Raw genomic sequence first — 13,230 nt, forward strand, 5'->3', positions numbered from 1 at the left:
TTTACTCCTCTGTTTGTAAGACCTTGCTTTATTAGGCTAAGTTGATAGTGCAGTTTTTAAGATGTTAAAATACAGTGAGTCTATAAAGTGCTTCGACTCAGTGAGTGTCTTTGGAATCAAGAATACGTCTGATATCAAATGAGACAGGACTGTAAACACAGCTCTTAATTAATGAAATCAAAAGTGATGAGTGTGTGGCATGTGTTTGTGCGAGCATGTATAGTTCTGCAGGGGTGACGGCACAACATGAAAGAATGTTGCCAGCTGTGAGAATCAAGCTGATACAAGATTGACAATTTAGGACAAGTGATAAGGAGCATGAAAAATCATCTTCCTGGCATTATGCACCATTTTTTTTCTTAAAAAGCAACCTGTTTTCCTCAGCCTACACTAGTGCCGGTTACCAAGCACTGAATACAGGGAATATAACTGGTTGCCATGGTGATGAGAGCCATATACCTACAAGTGAGGAGAGCGCTGATGCAGTGGGCAGGCTGTCGTGATGAGGTGTTGGGGCCTTAGCTCATACTGTTTGGAAAACAGAAATTTTGACCATCACTTCATATTCTCCTTAAACAAACAGTGATCCGTGTGATGTAAGAGATTGCAAAATATCACTCAGATTAATAAATTGTCCAGAAAAAAAGTGATGGAAGTATTTTCTGGGGGGGAAGAAAATGGGAAAAAAGCTTGAAATGGAGGGTGATATCCTGTCACAAAGCTGTAAAGTCACTTTGTGAAGTGAGGATAGTTATCACATTGTCTTTTTGGAAAGTTACAGAGATGTTGGACACAGAGCAGAATCAGTTTTCAGCTTGCTTTTCACGTAAAGCATACTGTGGCCCCCGGGGATCCCTCAGCAGGAGTCTGAGGAAGTTGTTTTTGTGTCTGTTTGTGTCTTTTTCTCAACATTTCAGTACTATTATTCATTTTAGCGTGTTACTGTGCAGAGCTCAGACTGATAACCTGAGAGTACAGTCAGTCTCACTGAGTTAAGTTAACAGCAGTGAGATTAGGGTTGTGGTTGATTGTGCTGGGGTACTAAAATATCAAACATTATTAGGTGTTTTCTTTTCAGTTTTCTTCTTGGAAGCCCTTCATGGATAAATTCTGACTAAAATAAAAAGAGTTCAGTTTTCTGCTGCTCGTGTGTATTATACGGCTCTGTGTTCCCACTGGTGCCTCCCAGCAGGGTATTTACACCAGCTAAATCCTGCATTTCATCTTGAATAGCATCTGTCTCCCACGCTTTGTCACATGACTGCAGTGTTTATCACTTTTGTGCAAAAAATCATGCAGTGTTGGATCAACAAAGAGAGATTGGGGATAGATTCATTTACAAAGAGAAGAACTCTGTGCCAAAGCCAGGAAGACCTGCAAACATATAGAAAGAGACAGTTTCACTGAAGATACAAGAGTAAATAAGACCCACAGAAAAGCACACGGTTCCTTTTTTCTGCTGTATCAACAAAAAAAGGTTAGAAGTCATGAAATTTAAGAAAGTACCAAGAAAGAGTGCATGTACTGTGTCTGCATATATACATAATAGAATACTGCATACAAAAAATGTTAGACTTTAAAAAACAAAACAAAAACAAAAAAAACCCTGCCCAACAATGGTTTGAATTTAGTTTTGCTCCTAATAGGTCCCTCTGTGGAACAGTCCCAAACTAAGCCATGAGATGAGCGAAGATTTTGGCCAGGACTGAGTCCTGTTGACTTTCATTGTTATCAGTTGCAAACTCATGCAAGTTTCAAGAGCCTAACATTTTTCTTACTGAGTGGGAATAACTAAAACAACATTTAAGACAAATTAAATTAAAAAATTTTAATATAGCACAAAATCACAACAATGGTTGCCTGCTTTATATTGTAATATATTATAATAATAGAGAGAAAACTAATAAAGTAATGAAGAGAAAACCCACCAATCACACAATCTGCTACAGCATAAGCAAGCACTTGGCGACAGTGGGAAGGAGAAACTTCCTTTTAACAGGAAGAAATCTGAGGCAGGACCAGGCTCAGGGAGGGGCGGGGCCATCTGCTGCGACCGGTTGGAGAGAACACATAGTAAGTGAAAAGAGGTGCGTCAAGGAGAAGTGCTCAGTGCATCATGGGAAATCCCCAACAGCCTATTGCTATTGCAGCATAACTAAGGGAGGATTAAGGGTCACCTGATCCAGCTCTAACTGCAAAACTAAAAAAAAGGAAGAAAAAAGATTTAAACCTAATCTTACAAGTAGAGAGAGTTTCTGTCTCCTGAATCCAACCTGGAAGCTGGTTCGATAGGAGAGCAACATGAAAGCTGAAGGCTCTGCTTTTAAATATCCTAGGAACCACAAATAACCCTGCACTCTGAGAGTGAAATGCTCCATTAGGCTGATATGGTACAATGCGGTCCAAGTAAGCGCACCACCCAAATAAAATTAAAAACACAGCAAGGTTTGAAACATCAGAACACAATTCAGAATCAGAATTTTTACCTCTAATAAGGTGAAAATTGCAAACTACCTTAGAAACAATACATTTATGGATCCTTATGTATTTGTCTTGTGAAGTGAGCAAGTAGGAACAATTTAATGTCATTAATTTGCTTCTTTTTCCTGTTTTTTTCCTTTGAGTTTATCAATTCTTAAAAAAATCTGCATAGAAAAGAAAACAGATTTATTTATTTACTTTTGTTTGTTTGTTTGTTTGCTTTTTTCTTTACAAGTAAACAGATTTGAAGATCTCAGTCTTTAGGGGTTTGAGGGTGTTAACAGTGGCTGCCTTCATTGCATCAGCTCATCTACGTTTTGAATGTCATGTCTTGTCTCAGAGGTTTTTTTTTCTGTGCAGGTGTGTGAGCCACAATTATGTTCCATCTCAAGAAAAGACCGCTGCTGTGATTCAGCAATTCACAAGCTGTATTTGTTTAGCACGCTGAAAGCTTTCTTTTTCATTTCTTTACGCCAAATCATCGTTCTGCTAAAGAATTACTGGAATTAGAGAAACATTTCTAACCCATAATGATGATTATTGTCACTATCAAATGGGAGATGTACCTATGGATCCAATGAATTGTCACTATAATGGAAACTGCCTTGCTTTAATGGAGCCAAAGTGGATATGGTGGAGGCAAATGTTTACTTCAACATGGTGCCAAACCAGCTCAGTGATGTTTTTCTTCCTGGCCCACAGCAGTACATTCTGACAATGTGGGGACTCTTCGGATCACCATGTCTGATGCTGTGTGCTTCGACATAGACCAGTTTTAATCTGTGTCGGCTGAGCACCATTGCTCCCTGGATACACAATGATGCTAGTTTTTATTAGACTGACAAACAGGCTGATGTACCCTGTAAGCAGATGAGGTGGTTAAAATTAGATTTGTTATGCAGTGACTAATTACTGTTTAACAGACATGTGCAAATGACTGTGGCCGATCATTGTTTCTACAATCTTTTCTTCTTTTAACGGTCTTTTGATAAATGTACCGTTTATTTTCCTCTACTATGTGATGAGTTTTGAACGTGTGCCTGGGACTGCTATAAATGATGCAGTGATCTCTAACAAGGACATCTTCCTCAGGTTCTAGTCAAACAATGTTAAGGTTGTTTGAGAAAGCGTGCAGTATTTGCTCTAACCAAATATGCTACACTGGAATGAGGGCAATCTTAGTGGCTACTAAAAATATAGTTACGTTACCTGGATTAAGTGCTTATGATTAAGATATTAAATCCTTGCAATATTGTGCACAAGTATTAATTCAACCCTCATTTATTCATTGTTTTGCTTCTAATGAAACAGCTTCTTGCAGTCCAGTCCTTGTACCTGACAAAAAGGAGTGTTTGTCTTTGTTGTCTACAGTATATTCAACATAAACCTTTAAGAAACCTTATTTCAAGGTTGAATCCTGTCACTGTGCATCTGGAAAGCCCTATTTGTCACCATGTATAAAACCATTAGTAAAATTCCAATCGGACAATGCTCCCAGCTTTCTGACTGTAGTTTGGTGAAGCCCAAATTTTGAAAAACATCACCATGCTTCCCTTGTGATGATTTAGATTCAAGTCTGAATTATGTGAGAGTACCTAATTTGGGTAGATGTGATGTTGGGTCAGCGTTTTGTGGGACTACTTGGACCCTTTGCTTTAATTTCTGTTTGTGTTCAGCTTCACTTATCCAGTCATCTAAGGTTTCTCTTACCTGTGTGTAGGAATATCATGCCCAGCTGGAGGAGATGCGAGTTTCCATTAGACAGCTGGAAGAGGACCTGTCTGCTGCCCGTCGCCGTAGCGACCTTTATGAGGCTGAACTGAAAGAGTCCCGCCAGGCCAGCGAAGAACTGAAGAGGAAAGCTGCAGAGTACCAGCACAGGATTCAGAAGGTCTGCACTGGAACTAAAGCTTTTAATGATTCAAAGGTTTTAGGAAGGCATCGGTGACACAAACTGTACGAACAGTTGTGGTCAGACGTTTACATCATGGGCATGAATGTCATGGTATTGGGGGTTTTGATGATTTCTTTGAAATGTTCTTTCTCCACATTGTTGAGCAGTGATTATATGGCATACATTTGTAATGGCTAAAACACAAGAATTGAGTGCCTAAGTTTGTGGACTACATTTAAAGGCAGGTCAGTTACCAAACAATTGTGCAACTTTCGAAGGGGCATTAAACCAAATATTAGTGTGGGTGTGTGCATATATTTGAGCCTAATTTTGACCCTTAGTGGATTTGATGAATGCTATGTAAACTACTGAGCATACCTGTAATCTGGCTATTGGCAATTATAGCGCTCACAGTGACAGAGCAACCACATGATCACGATTTGTAACTTCTCACTTTTCTAGTAAAGTGGTGATCATTTCTCTTCCCGACCTTCATCTTCACAGGCCAAAGATCAAGGGAAAGCAGAAGGAGATGAGACGATCACCAAGTTGGAGAAGGTAGCTCATGAAGTTAATTTATTCGTGATAAAACTGTGTGATTGGTGAGGGTGAAAATTTATTCTCGGTAAAGACACTGAAGAGTTTAAATGACTTTAATGTGGGATAATATTTCCATATTAAAATGATTTTTTTTCCCCTTTTTAGACAAATACTGAACAGCAGGTAAAGATCCAAGAGCTACAGGAAAAACTCACCAAGGTAAAATATTTTTGTTTAAAAGACCAATTAATAATTTATTTGAACTTGTATCCCAAATGGAAGAGATGCAGCAGTATTTTGCACTTTGAGATGACTTTATAAACTATTCATTACCCTTCCCAACCTCCTCCTTTCTCTCTCTGTCTCTTGATTAAACTTTGGTCTCCTCTCAGATGTAGGCTATTGCCAGGGAACGATTAAGCTGGAGTTACTGATTAATAATCAACAGTCAAACAGTTTTGGCTACAATTGGCCTAAATCTGACACAATGTGAACTAAATGTGAAATAATTAACATGTAGCATGTAATTTTCTTAAGGATTTGGTATGAGCAATATAAAGTAGTTTATTTAAAAGTAAGAAAGAGAGCAAAGGTTTGGTTATTCCTTCTAAATGTTTTCCATCTTTTCCTTGTAATTACTAGGCATTAAAAGCAAATGCTGAGGCTACTGACCTCCTTCAGACTACAAAACTGGCCAAAGAGCGCATGGAGCGGGATCTAGAGAGGCTCCAGAATAAGGAAGACTCCAGTGACAGCCTACGCAGACGTCTCCGTGAGACTGAGGTACACACACACAAACACTGCTGCCACAGACACTGTACACATGCACAAAGACTTTCATACATGCGTTCTGGGTTTTTTTTTCTTGCTATTCTGTGTTTTCAGTCATTCATAGATTTGCACCGTCAAACTTTCTGTGTTAAAAGTCTTAAATAATCTGATAGAAGCACAAACCTGTTCTGTAATGAATCGTTGCTTGTCAGAGAGGTTTTGTTTTGGGATTTGATTATTTCCTGGTTGTCGGGATCTCCCACTGCTGTCCAGTTCTTGTGAGTGACACTAGATTAAACTAGACAAAAATGCCTAAGCTCAACAAACATTTATTTCCTTTAGTTTAAGGTCTTCAGTTGAGTTCCTGCTGTATCCATTATGTAGCGACTGTGTGGTTTTGGACAGAAGGACATTTATTGTGATTGTTCCTGTGAAGCTAACCAGGCTGCCTATTATATTTTACTACATGATCATCGAGTGGCGGTTTCTGTATACAGTTTTATTCCAGGCCACATTCAGGTGACTGCCTTAACATCTTTTTTTTAAAGCGGCACATTCCTTTTTTAAGCCTTTTGTCCTGTTTTGACATAAAAATTTAAGGATCTAAATCTGGATTGTTTTAACAAAATGATTAGTCCTTTAACAAAATTTAAATTCCAATTTAGATTTTATGAAGCAAATAAAAATAAAACACTCCAGTGTGCAGACAATCAGGCACCAGCAGCATATCTTTAGTTTTAGCATCATCTAAGTTTTAGTATCTTTCTGAGAGTACTAATCTGAATCTGAATGCGCTGCTATGTCACACAACTGTCAGGCTAAATTAAGGACATAAATTAAATGAAATAAATATGCAGTCATATAGAAGCTCTGTTTGTAGGGTCTTTTTGTTATGACCATATCCTAGTACTTCTGTAAACAGCATAACTTAGAGTCAGAGAAAAGAGAATATGCAACAAGGTCAAATTTATACAGCTCCAAAGATCTCCTACACCTCCCAACATGAAAGGAAATGAGCTCTGTGGAACTTTAGTTGGGAGTAACTTGAAATAATGAGATATAAACACAGCAGAGATGCATCACTAACAAGCCAAATGGGTGTGACCATTATAGTATGTCCCCGGTTCTTCCTTGAAGTGGAAATTTAAAGTTAATTGCTGTTCTTATAATTGTGTGTTATGTCTAGATAGCAAAAAAAGCACTGTTTTAGAGCATTAATTCTTTTGACTTGAGGATGAATTTGAAAAAAATCATCACTACTTTTTGTGCATAACTTTTGCTTGTTTTGTGTTATCCAGGATGGCAGGAAGACTCTTGAGAACCAGGTGAAGAGGCTCGAGATTGTTGAGCGCCGGGAGGCCAAACTGAAGGATGAAATCCAGAGCAAGGGCCAGCAGATTCAGCAGATGGCAGATAAGATTCTGGTAACCCACCTTTCATCTTTCGAGCAGAGCAAAATGAAGAAGGAGGTGTGAAATAAACAGAACTCATTGTCATCGTTGCAAAAGAAGTGCAAATTTACATGATAAATTATTCTAATATTTTTACATATGCGGTGCTCAGACACAATTTTTATTTTAATTCCCTTACAGCTGTGATACAACCAGGCCAGCGCTTTGAATCCGTTTACATCACCAGACTGTGTGTGATCAGATCTCTCTCTAACTTTTCCAATAGTTTTGTTGCACCTGTTATGAGAAATTACTCCTTTATTTCCATTATTTTCTGCATTATCAGCGCCTGAACTGTGTGCCTGAGATGAAAGTATTAAGCATATCCACTCAGAGCTGACAAAACCGTCTCAAACAGACAGTTTAGAGGACTGTGAATCATGAGCTTTTGACTCACAGGGATTATAGGGATTTAGCATGAGCAAGCACAAAATACATGCAGTCATCTGAAAAAAAAAGTTTTTACAAGACTCTTTGGTGTCCCGTGAAAAACTAAGAACACCTCGTACTATTCATATGAATTAACAGGGTGAGTGCATTTGCTGATAACCAAACGCATCATTAACATTAAGTGATGATCAGGAAGTGTGAGCACTTTTTGCCATGTTGCTGATCTGGATGATTCATGTGTTTATTGTCACCATGCCATAACAGTCCCCTGAGTGTGAATATTACGCAAATTCATATATTGTGCACTGCAGATTCAACTGAAATCAGACCGTGCAGTGCTCAGGAAAAAAAAACAAAACAAAAAGCTGACAGCACAATTTGAAAAAAGACTGATCACATAGGGAGTGTTGCAGCTGGAGAAACCACAAGACATCTGAAACAATGTACTTTGGGCAGATGAGACCAAAGATGACGTTTGGCCACGATGCTCGGCACCACGTTTGGCAAAAACCAAACACGGCATATCAGCAGAAACACCTTATACCAGCTGTCGAGCATGGCGGTGAGCAGTGATGATTTGGGCTTGCTTTGCACTTACAGTGCATACAGAGTTCTTGCAGACCAAGAACTCTGTATGCCAAATTATTCTAGATTTGAATGTGAGCCCATTTCTCTGAAGCTAGGTAAATGGTAACTGGACTGGCTTTTCTACTCTACCTGAGTTCTCAAAGTGCTTTAACTCATTCACCCATTCACACAAGCACTTAAATAGTTTCTTTTTAACATTCACACACATTCACATGCCAGTGGATGCATTGGAGACCAACATGAGGTTAGTATCTTCCCAAGGATATTTGAGATGCAGACGGAAGCAGCCATTGATCAATACACCAACCTTCCCATTAGTAGACGACCTGCTCCACCTCCTGAGCTACAGCCACCCCTTGACCAAAACTTGTTCATGTAACAGGACAATGATGCCAAACACATCAGCAAATTTCTAAGAGAGAGGCTGAAAAAAACAGTCAAGGTTTAGTAATGATCTAGTCATGATCAATCTGATTGAAATGTTATACCTCAAGAGAGCTGTGCATTAATGGATGCCACAAACCTCGATAAACTGGAGCAGTGCCGTAAGGAAGAGTGGGCCAAAATTCCTCCACAATGATCTGAAAGACATACAGAAAGTGATTATTTCAAGTTATTGCTGCTAAGGGTAGATCTATAAGGCACTAAATTATGGGACTGGGGACTGCATGTTGTCTTGTGAAAACGTTCTGGTTCACGTGTCTGCTTGTGACAATCAATAACAAAGGAAGTCCCTTTTAAACTCTTTCGAGAGTCACAAAGCTTCTCCATTTACTTTTGATTATAGAGAAGTCATAGAAATTGAACTTTTGCAGCTGTGTGTGTGAGGTCCACCTGTGCATTCCCTGCTGCGTCTCAGCCAAAATCTGTGCTATTAATAAAGCCCAAAAAAGAGAGGAGCTGACCCTGGAATCATTGATATAAATGACTTTGTGTTACCTGAGCTCCTGTACATCCATAGTAACAAAGACAAGGAAATTTTACACTATAATCATTGCATTTTAATACTAATCTTTCTCCTATATTGTATAAGGGATTAAAAAACACCTGTGTGTTGGTGATTGAATCTCTTGCTGACTGCCAGAGACCACAATCAACCAGAGCAGAGCTAAATAAACAGTCGTTATAATTATATCTCAAAACTCTCAAAACCTGCTGGTGAGCAGCAGGAACCATCACTGATTGTGATTAGGTGTTAGTGATTTTGAAGTCCTTTGCACTGCCTCTAACAAATGTATGAGTGTGTGTATGTTTTGTGATGAAATGCTTTATGCATTACCTTTATGCCAGAAATGATGGCTACTTTAGCGTTTGCGAGCATGGCTGCTGATGTCAACATGAAGCAAGTGACCTATTTGTATTTTGTGTAGGAGCTGGAGGAGAATTTGCGAGAGTCTCAAGCCACAGCCCAGCGCCTGGAGACTCATCTGAAACAGAAAGAGAAGCTCTACGAAGACAAGATAAAGGTTCGATTTATAAATATGTACACACAATCATATACGCAGACCCATTGGTTTGATGTAAAACACCATGCAGAATTGTCCTGATAAACTTCCTGGAAGTGCTCTCTAGTGGTCGTGCCTTAGCCGGGGTGCTGGGAAGAGCAGCAATATGTCATATTCAAATTCATATTTTACCCTGTTAAGTGATATCCCGGCTATGGGTCTGTGGGTTGCCTGGCATTGAGCAGGTGCTAGAGGCCCAGATGAAGGCGGACATGGCCGATAAGGAGATGCTGGAGTCCAGTCAGAGCAAATATGAGGAGGAGGTGCGGGAGAAGTGCAGCATCATCAGTGAACAGAAGGCGGTAAGAACTGACCAGCTTGGGAGCACTATTTCAGGCGTATTTTAATATTTATCACACTGACATAGATTCCATGTTTGGAATAATGATTGTATAATTAAAAAGCACAAAAATCACCCTTAATCCGATCCCATTTAAACCTCTGATAGGAAGACCAAACTAAATGTTTGTTAAGCGTATGTTATAGCTTCCACATTTTCTTTTCAGACAATAAATGCAATGGACTCAAAGATGAACAGTCTGGAGCAGAGAATTGCTGAACTGTCTGAGGCCAACAAACTAGCAGCTAACAGCAGTATCTATACCCAGAAAAACATGTAAGTACCCCAACACAAAGCATTGTTATTGTGCTCCACAATAACAATAAAATACAATAATAATACAATAGATACAAATACCTGGTGTAAGCTTGTCCTTTTATTGTGTCAGGGCAGAGTGAAGCTGCAGCTTGTGCGCAATAATATCTGGAAGGTACTTAATTCTGACCTTGCCGTTGCTACGTAGCCTTCTATTTAACCTTTTGCACATTTTGATGTTTTGTCTTGCCAGGAAAGCCCAAGAGGAGATGATCTCAGAGCTTCGCCAGCAGAAGTTCTACTTGGAGTCTCAGGCCGGGAAGCTGGAAGCTCAGAATGCCAAACTGGAAGAGCATCTAGAGAAAATGACTCAGCAAGAGCAAAGCAATAAGAGCCGCGTGCTGGAGCTGGAAACCAGGCTCCGAGAGGTGAGGAGACATTAGAACAGGTGCACGATATCTCTGCTGATAGATGGTGGTGGATTTTCCAACTGTGTGACAACACTTTTCTTTGTATTTGCTCTGTTCCCTGTCTGTTCGTCACAGCACCATCCGCTTCATAGAGTCTTTTATTTCTATGCTTTATTTTGTACATATGAAGTAATCTTAGTTAATAATATATTAACTAATTATAGAGTATCTGCACAGATATTTTATCAAAGCATAAAAGGCATTTTTAAATATTAAATAGACGAAGCTGTGCAGTAAACCTCTTCCATCTGTGTTGATCTGGCTCCATGTAGTATAAACACACTTGCGTGGAACTGTGTCCCCGAGTGTATGTTGAGGAAATAATTATAGTGTAGTATATATATCGTGACCTCTTGGGGAAGCAGGTGGTACATATAAAATAGTTGTTTGATGGTAATATATGGACTAGAGCTGCTAAGTTGGACATTGAAAAGTTAGGGACCATTTGATGTGCAGTTCATATTATGATATATGGAGTTTGGGATCCAGTAGCATAATTTAGGATACGTCCAGATGAACAGAATCAACTTTTTGGGATTTAAGATACAGGATATTTTCTATAGTACTCCATGTATCTCCATAATAGCTTGTAATTTGAATTTCCCCGGGCCATAAAAGTCTCACTTGCTATTGTAAAGTCAGATGTTACAAAAAGTGAAGCCTAATAACTCAAGGCAGTCAGACATGTGTCAGGTGTAATGCTCTCACACCGAGGTGATGTCAGCATGTGTCTGACTGTGCTGGGGATGAATCGCCTCCTCCTCCTGATCCTGGTCTTTCTGTCTGCTTTTGTAGATTGGGCTGGAGCATGAGGAACAAAAGCTGGAGATTAAACGTCAGGTGACAGAGCTGACCCTTTCACTGCAAGAGCGTGAATCTCAGATCAGCAACCTGCAGGCAGCTCGCCATGCCCTGGAAAGCCAGCTGCAGCAGGCTAAGACCGAGCTGGAGGAGACCACTGCAGAGGCCGAGGAGGAGATAACTGTGCTCAGAGTAAGAGAAATGGAAAGGAAAAAAAGTAGTGAAGATGCTGTCTCATTGATGTTGTGTAATGTAGGCAGTAATATCTGTCCCTGTATTTCTCCTGTCATTCCTCCTAGGCACACAGAGATGAAATACAACGCAAATATGATGCCTTGAGAGACAGCTGCGCGGTAAGCTGCTCACACCCTTATTTTTGTCGTTCGCTCTTTACAGGAATAAACAGCTCTTCTGGCACCAAACACCAGCTGAATCATCGCACTAGAAGTAGCCTCGTTTCAGTCCATATGTGTTTCTGTCACTCTTGGATGAATTAAAATTTAAAATCATTTGACTCCGTGTGACTTTTAACACCTTCCCCATTTCATCACGTTTGTCTACCTTGTTGGTGCTCTTTATGGAGATGTAAAACTGACTGCATAAATGTGCATCCTTAAATATGAGCAGGTCTCCACCCTGTTTTCAAAACATTATGTTTCTGGTCAAAGTGAGAATTGTTATTCCAGATACAATTTTTACAGTAATGTTAGACTAACTCTCAGTGGAACTGTTTGTTGTTTTCATGGCACCATTGTGTGCATTAACACAGAAACTAAGTGAGCCTCCACTAACCAAAGTTAGCCCTACTGGATCAGAAAATAATGCCCTCTATTCGGTGATCATTGCCATTTGGGAGCTCCAAATTTTTTTATATTTATTTGCTTTACGTTGTTATGAATGAACATTTCCTGGTAACTCTTTGCTTTACTAACACAGGATCTTGTGACATGACGGACCCTCGTTGTCCCACTAACCTTGAGAAATTATGTTGTCATTTTTCAGGTATTTAGGTGCCGTCAAGTTTATGTATCTTGAATAAATACCAAAACCATCACAGTCTTCCTTTATCCCATTGCCCTACTTTTGAGATCCTCCCACTCACAAACTGTTCAGAAAGCGACAACCATAGATTTAGCTGGCCAGTATTCAGGCAAGCACAGCCAAATTCAGCAACAAGCAGAGCTTGAAATGCCACTCTATTTTTTGCCCTGCTGACTTGTAGTGTTGGTTTAACCATTAGTCTGTGGAGCATTTTGGAGGAGAACAGGATATCTGGACAACTGTGAGCCAAAGTGTCATTTAATTTAGTGAGGTCTCCCGGAAATTATTCATGCATTATGGTGTGCGTTTTGTATTATGAGAGCATTGTAGCGACTAGTCACCGGATGTGGGAGCTCATGATGTTTTCACTGCTTTATGATCTTTTTAAAAAATCTGTATTCATTGAGGTTCATAGCATATCTTCACTTTTTTAACATTGTAGTTTCTCAATATGTCAAATATGTGTAGAAACTGTATATTATAGCTGAAGCCATCATGGGTGTGTTAGACTGCTGTGGGCAATGTTTAAAACTGATAAAGACTGCAAATTCGTTGGATGTAGTTATATATTGCCTGCATATCAGCATTGCATTTACACTCTCTAGCATTCACACTGCTCACTGAAAGAAAGATCCTCCTCTGTGTTTTGTAGCAGAGGTAAACAGTAAATGATATGTTAATTTTAATCAGTGAAAGTGTGTGA

General features: G+C 39.5%; 1 protein-coding gene across 8 annotated transcripts in view; it reads left to right on the forward strand.

Annotated features, from left to right (window-relative positions):
- Window positions 1-13,230, forward strand: part of LOC134639532 (citron Rho-interacting kinase) — a 48,748-nt gene that overhangs the window by 8,533 nt on the left and 26,985 nt on the right. For all 8 annotated transcript variants that reach the window (XM_063490784.1, XM_063490783.1, XM_063490787.1 and 5 more), the window contains exons 5-15: window positions 4,202-4,372; window positions 4,880-4,933; window positions 5,081-5,134; window positions 5,558-5,698; window positions 6,985-7,110; window positions 9,486-9,581; window positions 9,806-9,922; window positions 10,127-10,236; window positions 10,469-10,643; window positions 11,481-11,678; window positions 11,786-11,839. In XM_063490784.1, the coding sequence (XP_063346854.1) occupies window positions 4,202-4,372; window positions 4,880-4,933; window positions 5,081-5,134; window positions 5,558-5,698; window positions 6,985-7,110; window positions 9,486-9,581; window positions 9,806-9,922; window positions 10,127-10,236; window positions 10,469-10,643; window positions 11,481-11,678; window positions 11,786-11,839 (1,296 nt within the window). The remainder of the gene's footprint in view (window positions 1-4,201; window positions 4,373-4,879; window positions 4,934-5,080; window positions 5,135-5,557; window positions 5,699-6,984; window positions 7,111-9,485; window positions 9,582-9,805; window positions 9,923-10,126; window positions 10,237-10,468; window positions 10,644-11,480; window positions 11,679-11,785; window positions 11,840-13,230) is intronic.

This window comes from Pelmatolapia mariae, linkage group LG12 (assembly GCF_036321145.2).
Source record: "Pelmatolapia mariae isolate MD_Pm_ZW linkage group LG12, Pm_UMD_F_2, whole genome shotgun sequence".
NCBI lineage: Eukaryota > Metazoa > Chordata > Actinopteri > Cichliformes > Cichlidae > Pelmatolapia > Pelmatolapia mariae.